Below are 25,539 nucleotides of genomic sequence, written 5' to 3' on the forward strand. Positions count from 1 at the left end.
TTACAAACTAAATTTTACTTTGCAGGGAGGTGATCCCATTTACAGGTAGGAAGTACTGCACTTTCATGACACTTTCAGGAAACTTTTTTTAAGTACTACTGTATATTGTGCTAGTGTTGAAAAGTTCAATAACATTAGATAAAAGAAGAATACATTTTGCCTCTCATGCATGTCTCGTCCTGAAATTTGAGTCAGAAGATCTGTTCCTTAAGTTGAATACTTTAGGGAAAAGTGTTGAAACCTTAATATACCTTACAAAAGCAGGAGATATTAGATAATGTTCAGCTTGAAAGCAGTGTAGTATTTCTTTTAATCAAGGTAAAAGTTGAAGTGCAATATCTACTGTATTTTTTATGCATATGCTCTAGTTGTTTATACATTACATAAAATGTTGTTGTTGTTTTTTCGCAGTGTGATCCCGCACTGAATGCATTATACAAGTATTTATGGATCGTTAGTACTTGTTATTGGTTTTAATGTATTTTAAGATGCGATGGTGCAATATCTTGGTTATATACAATACAGAACTGTGTAAATGTCCCGAGTCACTCCTTATTTCTTCATATTAAATTGAATAAAATTATGTATATTATATTAAAGCCTGCAAAAAAGTGCCTAAAAATAAAATTTTAAAATTGGTTGTTTATCCAACAACCTTAGCAGCAACCTCATTTCGCCTCTCATCTGTTCCAACCATTCGGCATTCAGTGGTAGGAACAGTCCACTATACTGATCACCGGCCTGATCATCTGTCATTATCTGCATCTGTTTTTCACTGCCTTAAGTTAGATGTTTATTTTATGCTTTAATAGTTTTGCATTGAGGAAACATTCCTCTGAAACTCGTCAGGTTCAGTGACTGGACTGAAAATTAGAGTCAAAAAAGCTGACTACAGGACTACATTAAAATACCAGAAAGTCTGGCTCTTTCAGAGCAAAATATACAGAAATAAAAAGTGGCTCAAGACTTTTGTACAGCACTGTATATCATTTTTTTCTTTTCATTTTTCAGAACTGCATTCACAACACTAATTAGTAATCTAATAATGGCTTAGCACAAATGTATATGATTGTCATTTAATGAAACACATGCAGTCATACTACGTACCATGCATATGATTTGTGCTGTTAACTAATGATATAGTTTATTATTATTATTATGATTTTTTAAATGATTTTAATGTTTTTTTAGTGATGCATGGAGAGTCAACTGGTCACTGGATGGGATAACATAACTGACTGCATCTGTTAGAACAAATAGCAGAGCATCAACCATTAAAGAGTAACAAGGAGCTCATAACACGGCAGCTCCAGCATGCAGCACAGACAGACAGACAGACAGACAGAGGAAAGAAGAAATGGACATACGGTAGAAACTGGCCATAACGTAGGTTTGACAGCGATCACCAGTAAAGTCATTTGGACACCTGATGGAAGGAAACAAAACCACAGAAAGGAGGAAAGGGACAGAAAAAAGGGATAAAAAGCAAAAAAAAAAAAAGAGAGAAAGAGAAGAAATGCCAGAGAGAGAGAGGGAGATAGGGGCAAAAAAAAAGGGGGGAAAGAGGGAAGAAAGCAGAGAAAACATGAAATTAGAACAAGAGCAGCACCATGGACCGCAGAGGCCAAAGCATCCCACTGTCAGCACCTCTAGGACAGAGGACAGGAGGGACAGAAGTGATGACAGCGGGACACTGGTCCTCTGTGTGAAGCTGCGCTTTTCAAGTCAACATACTTTCACTAGGTTTGGGCATGCGCAACCGCAGGGGCTCCGGCTGCAAGCACCGCGGCCCGAAGTATCCACTCGGACATCTGGAGGGAGGAAAGGGGGACAAGATGACATAATAACACATATACATAATGCATTCTGGCCTTCGTCTGGTTAACCTTGCACGCTAAATCAACATGTTAGGCAGCATTAGTTCACTATATACTGTACAGTATATCGTAATCAGGGCTTGAAAGTTTGGCACTCATTTTGGTACCGCTATTAATTTACTATTCAGGCTAATGGAACCCTTAGTCCTCATAAATATCCCTCTCGTCAGTCATTTTAATCAGAACTTGGCTCGTTCATGCAATTTTCTAGTCAGCCAATCATGTGTACTTAAACTTAGCATATACAAATGAAGACCTTTAGTTACTCTTCAAACAAAACGTCAGAATGGGAAAAAAAAATATGAACTTATTGGCTTTAACTATTACAGAAGCAGATTAGGGTCACCATAAAAATGTTTTTGATTTTGGATTTTTTTAAATCTAAATTTTTAGTTTAATCTCAGAATTCTGACTTTGATCTCAGATTTTTTACTTTGATCTCAGATTTATATCTTAAATCTTAAAATTCTGACTTTAATTTCAGAATTCTGAGAAAAATGTCAGAACCCTAGTCCGCATCAGTAAACCATTAAATGGTTGTGGGCGGGATTAAGTATTTCAGAACCAGAATTTATCTCCTGGAATTTTTCACCAACATCAACATCAGAACCAGCTCGTTGATGAGAGTGGAAAAAGGAAAATAACCAGACTGGTTTTATTTGACAGGAAAAAGACTTTAGTAATTGAAATAACCACCCTTTACAACTGTGGTGAGCAGAAAACCACGTCAGGAAGCACAACACTTAAAAGCCTAGTAATCTGGTCTGGCAAAAAATACAAACAACTATTCCATAGTCAAAGCTTCTGTGATTCCCCCCCCCCCCCCACCCCCGGCCCCCCCATGATGATCAAATCATTTTGTACCCTTGTTTGTCCACTTGTGAATTAATGCGTTGGCCATAGCTTGTCAGTGTTTACTTTATGATTTTATGGTTTGTTTAATCAAATAATGATGGAAAGGAGTGCATCCAAGAAAAGAGTATGGGCAGGAAAATAATGTATCAACTGGAAAACATTGCTGTTATGTTATAAACAATAGTATACAGATTACATCATTTATGATTGAAACAAGAAGGTTTTAATGATTAAAATGCAAAGGCTCTGGAATTCATAAAAACATTTAACCTTGTGAATGACAGCTTGTGAGCAAGAAAGTGATTAATTTCCAGGCCTGATGGGAATGTAAAGGATGTAAAATTTGGAAATCTACTGTATGTCAACATTTGCTGGCAAGAGTTCTAAGCCAGTTGTGAGCCAGTGTGTGCTCATGTCAAACACAAAGCTGTGATTCTGACATGATTTCCATTCGTGCATTTGATTGGCCAATTATTCGTATTGGTGTTTTTCGAGTAAACAAATTAACACTCATCAGTGCATAATAAGCATTACTCATGTTTGGCTAATGTTTTTTCAGTGCTTATTTTGGTAACTCAATCTTTGATGTGCAGGACAGAGAAAAAGCATGTTTTCTTTAATCAAAACTCCATCTGCTGAGCCTCCTTCTTTCAACATGCTCGGCATGGAGGAGGCTGCAGATCCACTTACCATGTGGCTCCCTCTCCCAGGACACTTTTTATTTAAAAGTCTCTGAAGTGAGATGAGACTTCACATATCTCACATGCAAAGCCTTTTAGGCAAGTTTTATAGGGTGTAAAAAAAAGTCAGAAGATGAGACCTTTAAATTCTCGTCCTAGCTGTTCTCAAGCCATGTCACAATCTGGTATAGGAAGAGCTTGGGCTGTTAATATTTAACCAGGAACTCTCTGGAATTCACATAAGCAAAGTAAGAGCTCTTAAGAACTGAATATTATGTATGGTTTCTGCAATCCACCACACACACACACACACAAACAAGTAACAGGTACATGCTTGTGAGGGCCTGAGGGCCTCACGGAGCAGCTGCGCTCCCCTATCTACAGCCTCTTCTTCCCCAAACCAGAACAAGATGTTCACGTTACACACTAATCTTGCCGAGGTGGTCCATATTGGATCTGTGTAAACATTTTGTTTGCACAAGTTCTAGTGAGTCCGCTCGTCCAGCGACTTGGTATTTACACAGACGCCTGTCCACTTCATAAGAAACCTACGTGCGGCACCGACACCAAACGTCATTCCTGTTTTCTCCCATTACATACAAGCGGAGCATCTCCATCTCGCTCCATCCTGAACCTCTGACCCATTATACTTCCACCTCGATCAGATATGCATGTGTGTCCATGTGCAGCATACTGCGGTTTATTCAAGGGTGGAAAAAGTGAGATATATCAGACATCCTTTGGTAATGTATGGGCTTCCTCCGAAAGAAAAACAAGGTCTGACATAGTTTGCTGGACACCTCTGGGTCACTTTAACACAGTGGAGAGTGAGTTGGGACCAGCGTCCTGACCCAGAAACAAGGCGCAGTCCATCCTAACTCAAAGAGCACTGTGACGTCTGTGTCCTGTGTCTGACTTTCTTGCTCCGGTTAAGACTGTACTCATACTGTACCATTGACTTAGGTAGACTATCCTCAATGACTCATTCGGTTTCTATTATGGACCCTTCTTCACGCTATAATTTCCAAATTAACCAAATATTATTTTGTATTATAGAGGCAAAATAAGACTAACAAATCAAATGCATTTATTCATAAACAGACTTTTTAAAAATTATTGTTGACTTTTTAAAAATTATTTAACATGCAGATATACTGTATACCATCCATCTAAAAACAAGGCGTATGCCGTCTGTGATTGTATATTGTAATAAGGCATAACCCGTGATATATTGGCCAATTGAATTCACTGTTGGCTTGGTAACTGACAGACGTTATGCCTGCTACCGATTTATTGTAGAAGACCCAGAAAAAGTGCTCCATTCAGATCAGACAGGTTGTGTAATAGATCTCCGTGTGCCGGACCATAAATCTCCTTGCTTGCAGGCTTGTGTCCTCTCCTTATCTCCATGCCGTGTGACAACACTGTCCATGTGTGGCAAGCTTAACACGCCACACCATGAAATACACCCCTGCACCTACACAGTGGGCAAATAATTATGGTCGGGATCATCCGTTACCCCATGCTTCCATTTGTATTTGTGTGTGTGTGTGTGTTTGTGTGTAACTTTATATTTCAAAGTGAAAGAGCCAGGGCATAAATATGAGGCAGGCTGTCTGCTGGACTTGTTCAGCCGGTGAGTAATACCCACACAAGCCCGGCCTATATTGAACGAGATGGCTTTGGGGCAACAATTCCCCGCAGGCCTTGACTGCATTATCTGACTTTTCTGGACCCGTAAACTCCCCCGTGAGTGAATTAGCTGCAGCAATTGAGTTATTGCTCCCTCCAATTTGTACACAGTGTATTGAATAGCCGGTGCAGCCATGTCCTCAACGCTTGCTTGCTGAGCAGTATTCCAGCAGCCGACACACACACACACACACACACACATATGCGCAAGAACACTCGGCTCGGCTTTCAATGAGTTCTCCACCTTCACCTTCAAGTCCAAGTATTTTTTTTAAGTATATAATTTTATATACTGTAAAACTGCAACAAACAGAGAAAGCAATTGTTCTAGCCCTATATAATGCAATTTATACCCCAGATGGTGACAACGCATGTTTTCATCATCAAATTGTTCACGAAGTGGCAACTTGAATTTTACTTTAACTATAAATGGTTATTCAATCTTACAGAAAACAATGCGTTTATGTTCTTGTTTATGGTTTTTTGGGCAGTCGTTGTTGATAAAGCCATCCTCCTTACTTACCTTCATATTCATATTTTTCCTATTTTATTTGATATATAACAAAACCAATATTTTAGTTCTAGAGTGACATGCATTCGCCTCAATTCTCGATGGCCTTTTCTGTCATCAATACATGAGCATCATTTGAACTCTTATTCCTTCCCTGAAAGGGAAATGTTAATAAAATTTAAATTAGATTAAACTTTTTCATATTTTATATTTTTGAATATTATTTCTTTTTATTTATTTTGGAATGTGAATATACACTCACCTAAAGTCTTACTAGGAACACCATACAAATACAGTGTTTGACCCCCTTTCGTCTTCAGAACTGCCTTAACTCTACGTGGCATTGATTCAACAAGGTGCTGAAACCATTCTTTAGAAATGTTGGCCCATATTGATAGGATAGCATCTTGCAGTTGATGGAGATTTGTGGGTCCAGGGCACGAAGCTCCCGTTCCACCACATCCCAAAGATGCTCTATTGGGTTGAGATCTGGTGACCGTGTCATTGTTGCTCTTGAGAGCAACTCATTGTCATATTCAAGAAACCAATTTGAAATGATTCGAGCTTTGTGACATGGTGCATTATCCTGCTGGAAGTAGCCATCAGAGGATGGGTACATGGTGGTCATAAAGGTATGGGCATGGTCAGAAACAATGCTCAGGTAGCCTATGGCATTTAAACGATGCCCAATTGGCACTAAGGGGCCTAAAGTGTGCCAAGGAAACATCCCCCACACCATTACACCACCACCACCAGCCTGCACAGTGGTAACAAGGCATGATGGATCCATGTTCTCATTCTGTTTACGCCAAATTCTGACTTCTGACCATTTGAATGTCTCAACAGAAATCGATACTCATCAGACCAGGCAACATTTTTCCAGTCTTTAACTGTCCAATTTTGGTAAGCTTGTGCAAATTGTAGCCTCTTTTTCCTATTTGTAGTGGAGATGAGTGGTACCCGGTGGGGTCTTCTGCTGTTGTAGCCCATCCGCCTCAAGGTTGTGCGTGTTGTGGCTTCACAAATGCTTTGCTGCATACCTTGGTTGTAACGAGTGGTTATTTCAGTCAAAGTTGCTCTTCTATCAGCTTGAACTAGTCGGCCCATTCTCCTCTGACCACTAGCATCAACAAGGCATTTTCGCCCACAGGACTGCCGCATACTGGATGTTTTTCCCTTTTCACACCATTCTTTGCAAACCCTAGAAATGGTTGAGCGTAAAAATCCCAGTAACTGAGCAGATTGTGAAATACTCAGACCGGCCCGTCTGGCACCAACAACCATGCCACGCTCAAAATTGCTTAAATCACCTTTCTTTCCCATTCTGACATTCAGTTTGGAGTTCAGGAGATTGTCTTGACCCGGACCACACCCCTAAATGCATTAAAGCAACTGCCATGTGATTGGTTGATTAGATAATTGCATTAATGAGAAATTGAACATGTGTTCCTAAAACTCCTTTAGGTGAGTGTATATATGAACTAATTAAATAGTGAAATTTGTTAAATCATTGAAGCCACGTTGATGTAGGCTAGATTAATTAGCACAACTAAAACAGCAACAGCACATCAGCAAACTGTATTTCTTTTGCACTGTTAGCGCTTCCGTGTTTTCACTGTATTTGCTCTGAAGCCACAGATCATATATATCACCAGCATTTATATACATGTATGTTTAGATATGCACTTCTGCACAAACAGGCTCCTGGATCTGGCCCAATAGACCCCGTATGGAGCTCCTCGATACCCTTAGTCAGCAGTAGGATGTTTTCATAATAAGCGCCAAAATGTTATTTCGGCCCATAACAAGTCATCCTCAGATATCCAGAAAGCATCTGTGCGAAAGCCGTCTGCGTGTTTTTAACACTGAAGCCGAAATGTAAGCAACGACCCTATTTACCTTCTGAGAGGCCTCGGGCCTTTTGTAAATATTTGCGCCAGCTCTAAACCAGTGTGACATGGCATTTCGTAGAGGTCTGATACATTTCCCTTCAACATGCTAAACGTGTACTTTGAGAGGCCCATCTTCACATAGCCAAGCAGATCATACAGAGAAAGTGAGAGACACATCACACTCTTCAACATCTGCACCAATGAGTCAACCTGATGGCTCTTAAACAAGCTTGAGAGCAAGAGTGTTTTCACTGAGGGGATCAAGGCGAACGAGAGAGAGGGATGGTGTGTGCCTGTGTTGGGAGGCTTAGACAAGATGTATTTGATGGATACCATTTGGCTTATGATGAGGAGGTTGTGCACTCCAACAAAGCAATACATTTATTAAGTAGGTTTTAATCATCTGCTGTAATACAACTGAAGCAACATGTGCATGGGTGTGTCTGTACATATCTACGTGTAGATATTGTGTTAGGGATTCTACTGTAAATGTACAGTAGTACAACATCCAGGCCATTAGCAGCATTCGTTTGGAACTGAGAGTGTGTAAAGTGAAGAAATACAGTACATGTGAGTGATAGTACAGAAAGCCATAAAGAATAAATGCTCTGCTTCACCCTTATCTAGACACAAACGTGTTATGCTTCATAAATTAACTGTGGGAAAGGAAAAAGGGAGAGCAACTCACTTGCAGGAGAGCTGATTTATACCATGGATGAAGTAACACTCGCCATTGTTCACGCAGTATCCCTTCTCTGTCTCGTTGCATCTTCTTTCATGGCCTGAGCCTGGAGGTAACTCTGTGGTTACTGGGGAAAGACAAACAATTATCGCGTTAGCATCACGACACCAGCGCAACCTCATAGGGCAGGTCTCGGCAAAGCGCTCCGAAGGAAGTCTCTGCTGAGAAAGTCATCATGTGCGAGGGAAATAAAATAATCTGGCTTTGACACAGTGGGCTACCCAAAGAGATAACATTCATTAGATGATGCGGGTCGTCTTAGGCGTGCATAATGGCCAACTTATCCCGTCAAGCAGCCTATCTAAACAGCGTAATAAAAACAGCCATTCACTTCACAACAATGACCTCTTAGTCGCCGTCACAAATCTCCTCTCCATCTCAACAGCACTGATGGCGTCTCAAGATGTTCAATGTGAAAAGATAAACATTTCCGTAAGAGAGAGAGAAAGAGAGAGAGAGAGAGGGAGAGAAGGACAGCACAGGAACACTTCATGTGCCTCAGTTGATTTAGTATTAGTGAATGGCTTAATGTCTTGCTGGATTCAGCAGGAGTGTAAGTTCTGTTGCTTAGAAAGAAGATTAACATTACTTACAATATTCATTTTGGAGCTTCTCTATATAAACTTAATGAGTTCTACTTGGAAGCCTCTGTGATGGGGAAAGCCAGTTATAATGTCACAATGATGTCCCAGGCATTTTGATTTTAAACTAAATAATGATTTTAAAACAGCAAGGATGCATCAGAAATGCTAACTGGAATAAGACAATCCCCTCTCCCTCATCAACACCTTATGAGCTCTAGCCCTTGCATCCTGAGATAAAGAATGGTGGAGGTAGCTCAGTGTTAAATCTCTGAGTTACTGATCGAAAGGCCTGCATTTCAAGCTTCAGCTCCATCGAGGTCCATTGTTGCCCTTTAGCAAGGCTCTTAACCCTGTCTGGCCCCTGTCCAGGGGCGCCATATAATCACTGACCTGTGCTCTGACCCCAGCCTCCTAACAAAGCTGGAGTATGCAGTAATGCATATGTGACAAATGAAGGCTTAAGTTAACTTAGGAAACTAGCTAAAACCACTGCATAAATAAAAAGGGACTGCCTTAATTACAAATAAAGTGTTGTTTTAAATATCTTTTCTTACATAATAATTTATGGTTTAGAATGATCATAACATTACAACTAGGAAGTTTATTTCCTGGAAACTCTTAACATGTTCACAAAGGACTCATTAGAAAAGTTTAGTACTGAAAGCTTGTGTTTCACATCGTAAGTAGCTATAACAGCTGCCACTATGATCTGTGATGTGTTAACAGCTAGAGTAGCATGCCTACTGTATCAGTACTAATAACTCAGCCTATTACAGTCAGAATACAGGCACATGTGTGCATTTGTATTGACAGGTTAAACTGAAACAAGGAACAAGTAATGACTGACAGTGGAAATCGTTTCCTTTTGGCACGTACCAGCTCCATTTATGAACTGTTGAGTTGGGGCAAGATCAGAGATTCTCATCCTCATCGCAGCCCAAAGCTATTACATTGTTTTCCAAAACCCCTGATTGCTATAAGACAAACTGTACTGGGAACGTACTCCCCAACGATCAACAGGCCGAAGGTTCGTGCAACTGCGCAGTCTTTCGAATGAGTGTAAAGACGGTGTGAAATTACACTGTAATAATTACTGAAAGTGTCATGACCACTAGCCACATTGATACAGAATTGCAAAATGGATAGGACAAGTGGGCACATGCAAACCCACACACACATACATACTTTATCAAGATCAAAGTTTTTCATTTTCTATCCAGAGAGTGACAACAACAAAAAGAAAAAATTCCCAGTAATTGAAACTCTTTGCTTGTGTTTGAGAAAGATGATATGTCTTAATGAATGTCCTAATCTAAAACATGCACACGTGCCAAACAAAGGTTTCTAATTTCATTTGTCTCTTATAGTGCTGAAGGGAAAGGTTCCCAGAAAGAAAAGCCAATAGTACTCCCTCTTTTAAAACGAAGACTCCAAAAAGTTCATATGCTGCGAAAAATCGCCTGATATTACTGTAAGTCTTCACAAAACCATTGTCCAACTCAAGGCATCAATCTTTTTTTTTCTATTTCTTTTGCAAATGGACATGTGAAAATGTGCTACAGCACGGAATGTGACAGGAACTGTGCTCAGCACAGTATAGCCTGAGGCAAAGCAGCCAGACAGCAAAGTCACCCAGAAAACCAGTGAATTCTCTCTTCTTCTTCTTCTTCTCTTCCTAAGTACATAAAACATTGAAAGGCTTGTAACATATGTTAAAGTTAGAGTGCGCTCCTCGTCCTCTTGATCTGACAACTCAACATATTTCTCCATTGCTTTCTAAATTGGAAACCTTCTGGTTTAAACTTAAAAACGACTTTTTAAGTCTACTGACTCTAAAATCAATTTCTTAAAATATTTTTTTATTGATATATGTTTGTATCTGTGGTGGTAAAAAGTTACCGTTCCTCTATACTCCTGCAGGGGGGTACCCTGAACTAGTTACGCATTAGAAGTTATGTTTAGAATTCTAACAAAATCAACAAAACCTAAAATAACTAATTGGGATCAAATTGGGATATTTATAAAATCATGATACTTATAGCATCACAATAGAGATTGAATTGGCACACAGGTATCGTGATAATATTAAACCAGGTGGTCCCTGGTGATTCCCATCCATAGTAATTATATATCCATCCAACCAAGCTCCAAAGACGCCAATGATGATTCCCGTTGTATTTATTCCCATTTCACGACCGTGGTAGGACCTCCGCCTAACCATTATACACTACTTACAATTTGGAAAGCCCAATTAGCTCAATCTGGACTCTGGAAGGAAACCGGAGTACCCCGAGGAAACCCAACAAGCACGGGGAGAATTGCAAACTCCATGCACACATATGCAAAGGCAGGAATTGAACCCAGACCTTGGAGGTGCTAAGTTCACCAAGTCTTTCTGTCAATACACTAAGGCACTTATCTTACTGGTGATTGGATACCATCAAGGTCTCAGTATGCCAGAGCCACCACAGTTGTAAAGAGTGTGTTTGTTTTGCGCAAATAAAGTCCTAAAAGTAGTTTTCTCACCATACCATATCAAGTTTGGCTTTTTAAAGCTTGAAAGCCTTTATATATTGCATTATAAGTTTCTTTTTTATATATTACATCTTTAAATATACTTTTACACACAGTTATACACCTGTGCTTTACTGTTAAAAATAAATAATAATTAAAAAAACAATGTATTTGTGCATAACATTGACATTTTCAGTGAAGGACTTAGATAAATATATTATATGAGTAAAATGATATAGTATATAAGTAAAAGTTAATTGCTTCACATAACGCAACACCTACCATATAATCAACTGTGTGACTCATTCACGCTAAGCTTCTTGCCGAGGAGTCGTCATGCTCCAGCTCAAACATAAAGAAATTACTTCCTGAGTAATGTACAGGTATGCAATTTTTTTTATAGAACAATTGCACTAAGACGCACACACCTCACCTCAAATGTCAACAACACAAAGACACGATTAAAGCGCAGTACAAAGTACAGGGTGATGGCATTTTAATGATATTAAATGTAAACTTTTAGTCTTAAGTCAAGTATTATGTATTATATTTAAAAGCTGTTTCTGGCTCCTTCATTCACATACTGCTACCACTCTGGAACATACTGTAGGGGCTAGCATTCGATAGTAAATTCGGCTAATGTTTATTAGTTTCATTTACTAATCACCCTAACATTAGCTTGATTACCACAAATTAGAATTTGTGGTAATCTAGCTAATTTTGCTTTTTTTATGCTCTATTTTAGCTAATTATGCTCATTTTGCTTCTTTTTTTTTTTAAAGAAGATAACAGTTATCCTATCTTAGCTAAATTCCTGGCTAACTAAACAGTTTAATTTTAGCATTCTTGCTAGCAGTAATTTTAAATAAAAGATACTCTCATATAATTGCCATTCCCAAATTGCCTGTAGTATGTGTGTAAGTGTGTGTGTGTGTGTGTGTGTGCACTCCATCCAGGGTGTACCTTATTGTTAACTGTTGCTGCCAATAAGGAAAGCTTAAAAGCTAGTAGGTTAGCATTTTGCAGACTGTTTGCCCAAATCATCACACCCCTCAAATGAAGTGTGTCTGCACACTAATAACAAAGATTATGTATATCTACAGTATGTGTCTGCACGAGTGGCGTTCAAGTCAAACCGAGAATGTTTTTGTGAATGAAGGCGTAAAAACTGATTGACATTTACAGAAAACTTGAAGCACAGTACAATGATGAGACTGTTAGCCGCAGTAAAACATTCACATAAGTTTTAAAGAAGGCTGTCTGTCTGTGAATGATGATCCCAGCAGAGGTGGGTCTATGTGCTGTATATGTACTGTACTTAAAAAACTAATAATAATAAGCGAAATTGCTTCGGAGGCTGCAAGACGTAAAGTGTATAAATGTGTAATTCAGGTAAACGTGTAATGTAAATTCTGCCACAAAAGTTTGTATGATGCTTCACAGGCGCCGGATTTAGCTAGGAGGTGTGTCTCAAATTTTTGATGAGGGAAAAAAAAAGCTGCAGCGTCAGTAACATTTGTTTTTCACTACTTTTGTCAAGATTACTATGTTCAATACAGTGCCTGAAACCACATGAGCTCACAGCCAGTCGACTACATATTCTTCACATATTTGAGTTATGTTCAGGCATGCTGATGAGCTGAATATTCATACGACGAAGCATATTTTAGGCCAGAAGGAATCCTGATTTAATCTAACGCATCACATCGCTACAATTCTGACACGACCAGTCACCATCTGTCTGTTTTTCCTCACCCTTTCCTCATCACCTTATTATCTATTTATTGCACGGTGTGTCATGAAATGCCGTGCAGAGCAACAGCAGAGGCACAGTGTAATAACAGTGCTCTGCTGGCTTGCACGATACACATGCAGGGAGCAAAGAGATCTGGCCGTAAGCCAAAAGGAGCTGCCGAGTGGTGTGCTCCCCTCCATCCTCCCTGTATGGTGTGAGGCTCCCCTAAGGCCCTCTTTGGTTATATCGGACCCAATATAGAACCGAGTTCCTTTGAGACACTTTACTTCAGTGATCTTTTAAGAGAAGTATCAGTACGCCTCGTAGTCCCTCTGCCGGAGCTCTAGAGAGAAGATGTTTCTTTTTATTACTTATTGTCTCTAATTTTCAAGAGCCTGACCACTAATATGGGGTTATACTGAGAAACACTGCACTTTTCTGTAGTGCAAAACAATAGATGGAACACATCTTACAATAAAAGGAAGCTTACAAGGCTTTAAAGAACTGCATTTTGACTTTGTGTTTATTTGATTTAGGATTGTTGGCCTCCTCAGCATACCCTCATACTTCCCCACGATAAAAACCCATTGAACTGCAACGACATGGCGGTGAAGTGATTAGCACTGTGGCCTTACACCACCAGGGCAGAGAGTTTGAATCACACCCCCAGGTCTGCATGCATTGAGTAAGCATGTTCTCCTTGTACTCCGGTTTCCAAGGTCCAAAAACATCCAGAGTAGGTTAATCAGCATTTCCAACTTGCCTATAGTGTGGGTGTGCCTGCTTGTGCCCTGCGATGGATTACCACCCCATTTCGTGCCCCAAGTTCCCAGCGATAAGCGGTACTGAGAAGAATTGAGAGAGTGATTTTAAGTTTGTAAAAAATCACCTAAGTGAGACTGCTATGCATTCCGTCTGAAATGAAATCCCAAGTCAGGAAGAGACAGGCACATTTTTGGGCCTGCGGAAACAGAGACTTAGGAACAAAAAATTGCCCAACAACTCGACTACACCCATCATTCAAAATGTCCGCTCATTTCTACTAGAAATTCTAAAGACCTTCTATCTGCACCAGGTAAACTATTCCTGATTCCATGTTTTGACTCCTGTTTCACATCTCAGAGAGTGTTATTTCCTCCACAAAGCCATCCTGTTAGCGGTTAATTACAGTGTTGTTTGACATGCTCATGCCTGCGGACCCTGTGGACAGATTTTGCTCCTTTCAGTTATGGAGCTATATCAATTACATAACTACAGTATTCTTCTATGTATCTGTTATTTTCATTATCTCGCAGTTGGAAGTCTGGGAGCGTGCTGTAAATACCTGCTGAGACAGCATGTGCCACAGGAAAAAAACTAGAATGTGACTGACTGGAGGAAGGTGGGAGGACACACCAGTACAGGCACATAAATTTTATCTATACACTAAATGAAACAAGGATATACATCCTCCAGAGTTGGAATTCAGCTAGGTCCTTCCACTTTGCCCTATACTGATACTAAGTAGTTCCGGTCTTCTATCGGTTCCTGTCTTTATCCGGATGATGTAGGGGTGAAAATGAGGTATTTGATACCCAGAGTGGCATTCATTGTCATTAATCAGCATTTCCTCTGTAAGCTGAGTGTCAAGTCTGCTTCCTAAGCCCTACAGCGCCTGAGGCACAGACAGCTCTCCTGGACTATTAGCTGATCAGAATCACTAATTTGGCCCCTACAACTTTCTTGTTTCATATACTCTCACAGTTGCTGCATTAACCTGAGCAGTGGAAACAATACATACAGTACCACTCAAGCAAGATTACTTACACCTGGTCACTCTCTCTAATTTGCCTCACATCATATAGAGCTCAGACCTTAAATGACTGGATAGATTGTATTTCCTTCTTACAGATGGTGCAAACAACTTAATCAACAGGTTGACCTTGACTGATAAAAAAGTAAAGGTTGACTTATACTAGTATAGTAGTTAAGGGTTGATCCCTTCTTAAAGATGTTCTGCCTGGGTTCCTCCTCCGTAAATGGGGAACACTACACAGAATGTTAAAAGGGTCCCTTGCACAAACTGTTAAGGGATCCTGGGAACCGGGCTGGTGATCTTAGCTCCTGAGTTTGATAATTGCTCCATAGCCAAGAAACTTAAAAGAAAATCTGGAGGTAGGGTGGGGAGACAAGACTAGGCCATCTGGAACACTTCATAAACATGTCTGTCTTTCCATGCTAGCCAAAGGGTTCTAGGCAAGTCGTAAAATTGAAACGGAGAGGCCCCTAATGCTCAGAATGTTTTATTTCCTCTTTTGGAGTCATGTGCATCGCGCATGCACATTCTCACTAGGGGCTTAATAAGTCTTCACAATTTGTTTTAGATTTTTAATTTTTTTTGTATTATGAGAAGCAGGATAAATAAAGCAGCACATGCTAAGACGAAGCACAATGAAGCTTCAGACATACTTTCCTAGTCAGGTTCTTGTACCAGCAATCATTTGCCATTGAGTCTTAAAATTTCAATAGTCACAAGACAGATGTCTAATGACTGAGCCAAAAGGTCAGTTTAAATTGTGTGTGTTTTCCAGCATTTATGTGGGTTTCATTATCTGAATCATCCTTCTCTTCCTAAATCTTTCAGCGAGGTCTTCTCCATTACACATCCTGCAACCTACACCACTTCATCACGATCCCTGAACTGACACACGTGACCACAAAGAAAATCTAATCTAATCATGAGATCAGTCTTGGAGCAATTGTTTTCATAGACCTGAGGGCTCCATGTGATGATCAGACAGCAGGCGGAGGCAGTCCACATGGTTGAGTGTATGTGGTGATGAATAGGCTTCAGTTTCCACAGTAAAATTAAGCGATTTATGGAAACAGATGAGCTTCATAAGAAAAGTGGTTACTAAATCACAAAACATAATTTCAACATATGAGATATAAGAAATACTTTGTTTAGAAAATTTTAATGGAACAAGTATTACAGTATGTAATGGAACAAATATTTGAGTGCAGTTTTTGGAACTTGTACATTCCACAGTGATGTAAAAACCATGTTTGTCTCTTTATCTCTAGTAGATCTATGGTTTGGCTACTGGCTGCCTTTCATGTGTTCACTAAAGACAATAACTCATACAGTCCTAACAAATGATATATTGCTAAGTGGAAGCCCCCTTTTCAGACCGTTCTTTTTTTGCAGCGCACGAGAAGTGCAGTTTCATCGAAAGAAAAATATTTGCAGATGGCGAAGAAAATTATCCGTGAAAGCAGATCTCCATCATTTTGTTTTAATGTCTTGCCTTTACCTTTGGTTGTGACATTCCTACAAGTTTAAAAGAAATCCAAAAGCACAAACCAGAACAAAATACCCCAGAATCCTGTAACTGCGCCACATAAGACACTCCGCAATTTTTCCCTTTTACAGAAATCGTTTGCAGACCTCACTCCTCAAATAAATGTCTGGAGATGACACATGGTTCTAATCATTATTGGTAATTTAAAATAATTGTTTATACAGGCAAGATAACAAGTCCGAGCCAAAGCTTTTTTTCCCCATGGGGGCCAAGTCACATAAAACTACGCAACAGCATGTTAAACAGAATCCATAAAAATTTCAAAAGCATCACCAAAAACCTCCAGCGTAACGCTTGTTAGAACTATTCTCTATTATAAAAACCTCAAGACACATTTTGTGGTTTATTTGAAATAAAAGGTGCATTAACAGAACTATGGGCACAAAATCATACACTGAGTCTGTTTAATCTTGAAAGAACATACAAACACACACACACACACACACACACATATATATATATATATATATATATATATATATATATATATATATATATATATATATATATATATACACATCTGTAGTCCAACTAGGGACCATGGGGGCCAATTTGTATTTCCCATTTTGTAGGACCTCCGGTTAACTTTCCTATTAACATTTACACACTACAGGCAATTAGCCTAATCTGCATGTTTTTTGACTGTGAATCGAACCCAGGACCTGGAGACACCTGGCTCTTACCTGGTCAGTGCAAACCACCATACAACTATGTATCAGAAGCTGATTGTTTTGCCATTTTTGTATTTAAACCTGTCTGGCCAGTTCCCTAATTAGGGCTTTGATTTGTGCTTTGTAATCATGGGGACAGTTAAGGGAAATTCTGCCAATGTTGTCTAGCTGGCTTGGAGCTAAACTAGCTGCACTTATTGATCATACTGTTAAGTGATTTGTGAAAAAAATCAATGACTCCCTTGATAAAATGTGGGATAGCAATAAAAAAAAGAAGAAAAAAATGTCAGTCCATCCTAAAATTTTTACTTTGTAAATTTTTACATTTTTCACATGATAAGAAAGTTATGGTTACATTACTTTTGACTTCACAGATAAACACAACACGCACTTTAACTTGTACACAGAGTCATAGGGGGCCTGAAGCCTAAGGAGACTTGGGGCACGAAGCTGGGTTTACCCTGGACAGGGTGCCGCACACATACACACACTATTTGGAGACGGCAATTACTCTCATCAGCATATCTTTGGATTGTGGGAGGAAATTGGAGTAGCCGGAGAAAACCCACCAAGCACCAGGAGAACTTGGAAACTCCATGCACACAGAGGCGGGAGGTGCAAGGCTACAGTGCTAACCACTAAGCATCCGTGCCATCTGACACACAACAAATGTGGCCTAAAATTGAAAGTACTGTCCCCGAAAAAGGGGAGAGCAGATGCCTGCCAAAACACATTCACAGAAAGCGCTTTTAGCAAGAAAACCCAACTGATAATGTTACGACATCTTAAACAATAGTTTGTCTCCTTGGTACATGTTTCTAAGACACTCCTAGTTGCCTCTAAACCGTCTATGTTGCTCTGTTAATGGCTAACACGAACTACAAAGCTAACTAGCTTCTAACACAAGGCTGAATCCCAAATCTCTGCCTAACCTTTGATCAAGGGCATTATTTGGTGTGTGGAACAATGGATTGTCCACCATACATAGTGCGCTAGCTTAAAATTTTACTACACGCTAATTAGGATTCAACCCCAGAACAGTTAGTCAGCGAAGGCTATTCTAAATTGGAATAAATGGATACATAAAGAGAAACGTATGAAATCTACTTACATTTAGTCATTTGGCAGACGCTCTTATCCAGAACAACTTACATTTTTTATTTCATTATATATATAAGCAGTTGGGGGTTAAGAGCCCAATAATGGCAACTTGGTGGTTGTGGGGTTTGAACCTCGGATCTTCCGAACTGTAGTCTAATGCCCCAACCACTGAGCTACCACTGGCCCTTTCATAGATTTATAGGGCTGCCCATCACCCCAAAGGTTTATTTGTCTTGTTTTTGGGTACACAGTACCATTGTTATAGAATTTGTTATAGAACTTTCACACGTGTCCGACCTAGAATGGAAGTTTAACATGCCTCACTCCTACCTTCAACAGATTTAAACATGCCTTACAGACAGACTAAAACAAACAAAGGGGGAAAAACTACTATTAATTGTTCATGAGATGTTGACCTCTGACCTGTCATTCATCACAGCAGCTCATTTTACTGTTTACATGTACACACTACGCACATAACCCTTTACAACAAAACTGCTCAAAGGAAGCACCGGTTGCCTGGAGACATATGAGAAGGAGGTATGAACGGAAGGAGGCCAACAAACTTTCTGAAGAATTTGCAAAAGTTCTAAACAACATTACCAGTGCTAATACTCTAAAAAGCTGCTTTCAGGAACCATGGACCTTGACAATGAACCAACACTGTTATCAGAGAAAGAAACAATAGGGGCCATGTAATCCCCCCCAAAAAAGGATTTTGGGTGGACCTTGTTCCTGTTTTTTTTCTCTTTTGATTAGCATGCTTTTATTTTTCTCTCTCTTTGCCCTTTTTTTTAGCTGCATAGCTGATGTGCCCGGTCTTGTCCTCCCACAATCATTTCACAGACGTCGTAGAGAGAAATCAAAGAACGCTATTGCATGTGATTGCACAATAGGGCAAATGGAAAAGCAAGCAGAGGAGTTGGGCACTTACCCAGAGGGGGTGGGGTGCTGCTGGGTGTGGGGCTGGAGGATGCCAGGGACAAGATTGTTCCAGGTGCCAACACAGACACGGCTATGGTCTCCCGAATAGAGAATGTGGATGGAGGAGGATCAGTCGTCCCAGTAAGTGTGATAAGCATCCATGAAGGAGTCATGTTCCCTGTGCGCTCTCCCTCCTCTTCAACATCTTCGTCCTCACTTCTTAGGAGGTCTGGCAGGTCAGGTTGTCCGCTAGGGATCAGAACATGGTTCAGAAGGAGTAGGTAGGTGCCCAGAGCCAGCAACAAAAGCAACGCAGTGGGTATCAGAAGCACACCTCTTCCTTGGCATGGCCTCCTGCAGCCACACCTGTGCCAGCGCTGATCAGGCTCAGCCCCAACCCCAATCCCAGGCACGACAGCCACTCTCTGCCCCTCGCAAAGTGACACCAGCAACACAGGCAAAGGATATAAAGACACATCTGGGTCCATTTGGTGATTCCAAATCCTACAGACTGCCACCTTTACCAGTGTTTGTCTCCAAGGAATATTAAAGAAGTAGCTCCATGTCAGCTAAATGAAATCCCATTGCCGTTTCCTGGGTTGTTGTACTCTAAACTGCTCCACCGCTATGGACATCCACTCACACATCCACTTATACCTTCACACTGGTGTAGAGTGATGGCATGCCTCTGGAGTCAGATCTCCATCCCCCCAGACAGACTTGTATGAGCAGGCGGCCACCCTCAAACAGTGATGGGCGTGAAATTGTGGCGTCAGGGCGAAGGGGTGAGCTGGCTGCTCTGGAAAAAGCCAAATTTGACCCCACCCATCAACCAAAGCACCAGCCTGTAGGCCCTTCACAGCTGCTCTGCTTGTCACGGGTCCTGGGGAATTCAGCCTGATGGGGAAAACAGAGCTCAAGCCCCAATTTCAATTTTAATCAAGTAATGAAAACAGACTGCAAGACCACTGACCACTAGCACTATCATGCACTAGTAGATACAGAGAAAGGAAGAAACAGAAGATGGAGGTGGAACATGAGGAACATCTGCTAAGCAGCATGAGAAATATATGCGCTCTTTAATCGTTTTTGAGTGCACTTTACCCTCTAAAATAACTATTGTAGCATAAAGGATCTGATCTGGGGGTTAATGCTCAAATAAACCTTCGGGATCACACTTGTTGACAGATTGCAGCATACATGCATTCATTCCTGTTGCAAAAGAGGTGGGTAGTAGGGTATATCTGGGCACCATATAATTATTAATTTCTTGACAAATCTATTGAAATGAAAAGCGATAAAAAACATCACATAACTATCCATTTTTCTCCAGAAAGAGACCAATGCTCACCCACTTGCCACTTCCAAAGATCACGTATTAAAGGTTAGAGTTTACCTGCAGTATATGAACTCCCTCAACCACTACATGAAGCAAATACAAGTTTTGCATTCCCACCTGCTTTTCGTGTTGGCCAAGCAATTTTATTCTGGATTGGTTTTACTGCTGCACTTCATCTCACCTAGCCATAGGTACTAATGGCCAGAATATTTCTAGCATAATTTGATCCCAGTTTCTCTGCTCGCATGTGTAATCAAAAAACATGAAATATTTGTAAAGGGAAGGAAAAAGAAAGGTGAGAAATGAGCAGAAAGGAAATTACACGAGAACATTCAGACAGAAACAAGGTGTCGTTGTTGTACAAGATGAAAGACAAGGGCTTGAGGAAAAGACATTGCAAAACAGAAAGATGTGGAGAACAAAAGAAATTGTCTAAATGTTTGCCGCTTGTTTTCTGACTTTGAGGTTAAAACCTGCCTTATAGCAAAGTAATGGTTTGGCCTAAAGAACTTAGGCAGAAATGGATTACCTTTCATCATACGGCCAGGTGTTGTGTGCTGTGTGCAGGGAAGCAGTCGTGAGCTGCTTCACAGGTTTGCGAGTGTCTGTGCGAGAGCATGTATGAGAGTGTGTGAGAGAGAGAGCGAGAGAGAGAAAGAAAGTGCTGCTGGTGGGCCCCAGCATGACTGATGAGGTTGGAACAATCAGCCGCCCAGCTGCATTTTCCATCAACACATTCCTCTCATGTCACGCTCTCACTCTCTCTCTCTTTCTCCGAGTCATGCAGCGCCCCCTAGGGACAAGACTTTTGACCAAAACTAATTTCAAACGAGTACTATGCAGCAGAGGCAGCCATGTGCTCGCTGCTCTCTATTACAACACACAACCCATCCTAGAGAAAAATTCAAAGTACATTGCATGCACCATAATGTCATTTCCCTGGAGTATGAAGCCCACGCCAAAGCGGCCTTTAAATGGTGCATAAGGAAGTGGTTTACAGCTGAGGTAAAGGAATATAGTCAGTCAATAGGCCAGAGGGAAAAAAAAAGAAATTATTTAAATTTTTTTCCTCTTATGGACTCTTTCATCATCCATGCTATTTTAGGTGTGTGGGAAATCTAAGACCAATATAGTGTATTAACGAGTGTGGAAATCTTACAGCCTCATGTTCCGCTTCATGCAGAATAAATATTTTAATCATGAAAAATCATAAATAGTTGTATATAGAATTTCAGATGATTAATATGCATTAAAAATGACAGTAACATGAGATCACGTATTAGTCTGAATTACATTGAATATACAAATCTGATGTTATAAGCAAACAAATTCAAGACAGACGCTCCATTATTTTTAGCTACGAAATATGGTTTTATTCATTTTTACTGGCAGCCGTGGCAAAACCCATATAAACCACCCAACTTGGTTTGAGGCATCTGGTATAATTTAGACATGCAGTTTGCTTGAAGGCTACAAATTTCCTTTACATGTTAACAACATTAAGCGTTGCAAAACCCAAAGAAAAAGGCATGTCCTTTTTGATCAACTATGGTACATTTTAGATATAATGCGGTTTTAGTACAGCCGCCGAGCTGTACTTTTAAGGGCAGCATCATGGCCTTGATATTCCATCAGCCAACATCTTGCCTTTGCAAACCTACAATACAATCTTACTGCACTGAAGAGTCATTTTGAAAAGGGTCAGTAAGAATATATTTAAGAAGAATGATTTCGCTTATGGAAATTGTAAAATGACACTTAAAGCGCACAAGCATGGAGCTACAGTATGTTGGGGATCAAGCTACATATCAGGGCCTGCCTACAAATATGGACGTCTTTGCAGGCTATTGACTGACACATGTTTGCTCTCTACTGGAGTGCACACATTCTCCTAAGACCTCTCTCCTTGTCAGGTTTGACCCTTTTAGTGACCTCTGCCCTGAATGCATCTTGAGATCACCTTAAACACATACAAACACGTGCAGGACCACCATGCAGCAGGTGGTGGCTGGTTATGATACCGAGAAATGATTCATCAAGCCGACTGGTATTCATATGCCGCCATGAAGCCAGACTGCCTCTGGGGGAAGCGAGGCGATGGCGGCTGCTTGTCTTCATTAAGCGTAGCCCTAAGATCTCTCTCTGTCTTGGTTTCCCTCGATAGCTTTAGCCTACCTTTACTCAGACTTTCACACGTTTAGCATTGACCACAGTTATTAATGAAAGCAATCAATTTTATTTTTGGTATGTGTGTGTGTTGTGTTGTATTGTGCGTGTGCGTGTGTGTGTGTGTGTGTGCAATGCTGAAACTTTGTAAGGGTGACCCACAATCCACAAGATGAGGCCCCTTTTGTGAGTAAAGGGTGTAACACAAGAACGAACATGCCTACAGATTTCACAAATACATCCTCTATACATTGAGTTAAAGTGCAAGCTTATACCAGTCTAGTAAATAATACATTGACAAGGTTCTGGCTTGTGGAGCGACGTTGACTAATTCCAATAAAACGACTCAAACTCACACCCATTTAATGAATGACTGAGAAGACACACTCAGCCTGGCATTTATCAACCACCCACTTCTTTATGTAAACATTTAGCGAAATCCTCTTTGTAGGAATTGACTCAATATACATGGACGAATTAACATTATTAGAATATTTGGACTACGAGAAAACGAATGCCCTGCTGTCTTCAGTACTTCATCAGAATGGAATCTTCATCCTTATAGGACTGCTTTCCAGGGACCAAACAGGTTAAAGTCCGATAAAACAAGATCAGGACTACTGTACAGGGAGGATGCTAAAAGGTTTTTGCAGAGTGACGTCAGTGTAGGCAGAAATGTGCGGACGTGCATCGCCATGCAAGATCACAACGCCCTTGGATAGCAATCCTCTTCATTTAATCCAAAGTTTAGGCTTTAGCTTTTCAATAAGCATCTCACTGGCTGTAACAAGCACTGTTGATTGTTGAACCTTTTTCCTGATAATGTTTTAATACTAGCCAGAAAACTATAAGCATCAATTGTCCAGCTGATGGGTGACTTTTTTCTTAGTCGGTGATTGAGGTTGTTTCCATTCCATACTCCATTTGACTCTCAGGCTTTAAGTGATGAATGTTTCGTCACCATTAATGATTCTCTTTCAACTTCCTAAGAGTATCAGTCCAAATTCTTTTGCAGATATCCAAATGCTACTTTTTATGCTTTTCGGCAACAGGTGTTGGAGTGACAGTAGCGTTGATCGGAAAGGGCTGATAAGACAGTACGGGCAACAGAAATTTTAATATAACCCGAGTGCGGATAATTTTTCGACTCACCCTCTTTGTCTTTATTGCATGGGGGACGAGAACGCCAGATCTGAGTGATATTTGTCATATGTCCATATGACTGTCTTAAGTCAAGACCCTACCAATAAATTAGAGGTAAGTTACTCTGGGTTTCATCTTTTTGTATTTTCCCTCTTTTACTTCTTGTGGTTTTGCCCACCCCATCGCCAGACAGGCGTGCGCACATACACAGATAGCACTGCGGCTTCATGATGCTGCAGCAGCCTCACAGCACTGCAGCCTTCCACAGCAGTAGCCATTTCACTGACCTTAGGATGGAAATCAACCGAGTCAGCGCACTGAATAAATTAATCTCTCTCTCTCTCTCTCCCTCTAAACCCCCACTGTGTGTCAGAACAGCACAGCGACATAAACGATAGGTGTGTTCCTCATCTTCGGCTCCCCCTAACCAAGCTGGGGGAAAAAAAACTTTTATCAATATTATAAAAACCTGTCAGGTTCAAGGTATTTCCTGCACTGTTATAATAATCCAACGTCACCTAAAGCTGGGGAGCGCTGAATCTCCCGCTCAGTGTTTCTTGTTTCTTGGGGTTGCTATATGTTCAAAAGGCGATGTGGGTGTATCCCAGCCTGGAGGCTTCAACTACACACCACAGCCATGCTAGAAATCCTGGGCTTGTTTCAAATTACTTAAGACATACTCCTACTCAGAGATACATGCCTGTTTGTTCGCACGCACATGCATGCAGCGACTGCTGCAGCAACTCAATGGTCATGACTCTTTTAAGTGAAAGCAGGAGAGGTGCTGCGTCCACACTGTCAACCTGATATAGGGGAAATGATACCTGGGGTAACCTCAGTATGGAAAAGCAGCCAACTATGCACTTACGAAAGTGAGAAAAGCCTTATATAAATACGTAAAACACACATGGAGTTATGCATATATATATGCAGACATACACACCATCAAATTTATTTGGATTTTTCCGCCTATGTTATGGCAAGAAGTGTGGCCTTCAACCCTCCCCAGCCTATTAAATCTCACTGCAAGGGCAACCATCCAGCCTTCTGCTATAAGACATAATAACATAATAAACACCACATGTGCTTCATTATACAAAATCAACCCATCACATAAATGCCTGTAGAACTTGCTGCACTCTATCTAATTATCTATAGCTTATCCACATCTTATTATGATGAACAGTTTTGAACAAGCAATAAATTTAGATTTTTGTAACATTTACCAACATTCATTCTTATCCATCTATCAAGAAACCTCGGTAGTCCAATGGTTACTCACTCATCACCTATACTGCTTTAACCTGTACACAGGGTAACGAGGGGCCTGGTGCAGATCCCAGGAGACTTGGGTCACGAGGCAGGGTACACCCCTAGACGGGGTGACAATCTATCACAGTGCACACACCAATTGGCCTAATCTGCATGTCTTTGAACTGTGGGAGGAAACCTTGCACCTGGTGAAAACCCAACAAGCAAGGAAGAACATGCACACAGATCTGAGGCTGGAATCGAACCCAGAACTTGGAGGTGTGGGCGACAGTGTAAACCACTAAGTTACTGAGCCACAGGTGGAGGCGACTGATGATCATTGTATTTATTCCATTGTGTTTATTTTTATGACTGTGGAAGGCTCTCTGGTCAACATTCACACATGCATTCACTCACTACGGACAATTTGGGAACGCCAATTAGCCTAATCTGCATATCTTTGCACTGTCTGTGGAAACCGGAGTACATATATCATATATATAACACTATATGGCATTTGT

General features: G+C 40.5%; 1 protein-coding gene across 5 annotated transcripts in view; it reads right to left on the reverse strand.

The window, feature by feature from the left end:
- Nucleotides 1-25,539, reverse strand: part of nrg2a (neuregulin 2a) — a 98,967-nt gene that overhangs the window by 17,392 nt on the left and 56,036 nt on the right. For 3 of the 5 annotated variants that reach the window (XM_053479297.1, XM_053479295.1, XM_053479299.1), the window contains exons 4-5: nucleotides 8,196-8,316; nucleotides 1,368-1,426 (exon numbers count right to left, since the gene is read on the reverse strand). In XM_053479297.1, coding sequence (XP_053335272.1) covers nucleotides 1,368-1,426; nucleotides 8,196-8,316 — 180 coding nt within the window. Of the gene's footprint in view, nucleotides 1-1,367; nucleotides 1,427-1,734; nucleotides 1,812-8,195; nucleotides 8,317-25,539 lie in introns of all 5 variants that reach the window. The other 2 variants (XM_053479298.1, XM_053479296.1) reach the window with 1 other exon arrangement.

This window comes from Clarias gariepinus, chromosome 19 (assembly GCF_024256425.1).
Source record: "Clarias gariepinus isolate MV-2021 ecotype Netherlands chromosome 19, CGAR_prim_01v2, whole genome shotgun sequence".
Lineage (NCBI taxonomy): Eukaryota > Metazoa > Chordata > Actinopteri > Siluriformes > Clariidae > Clarias > Clarias gariepinus.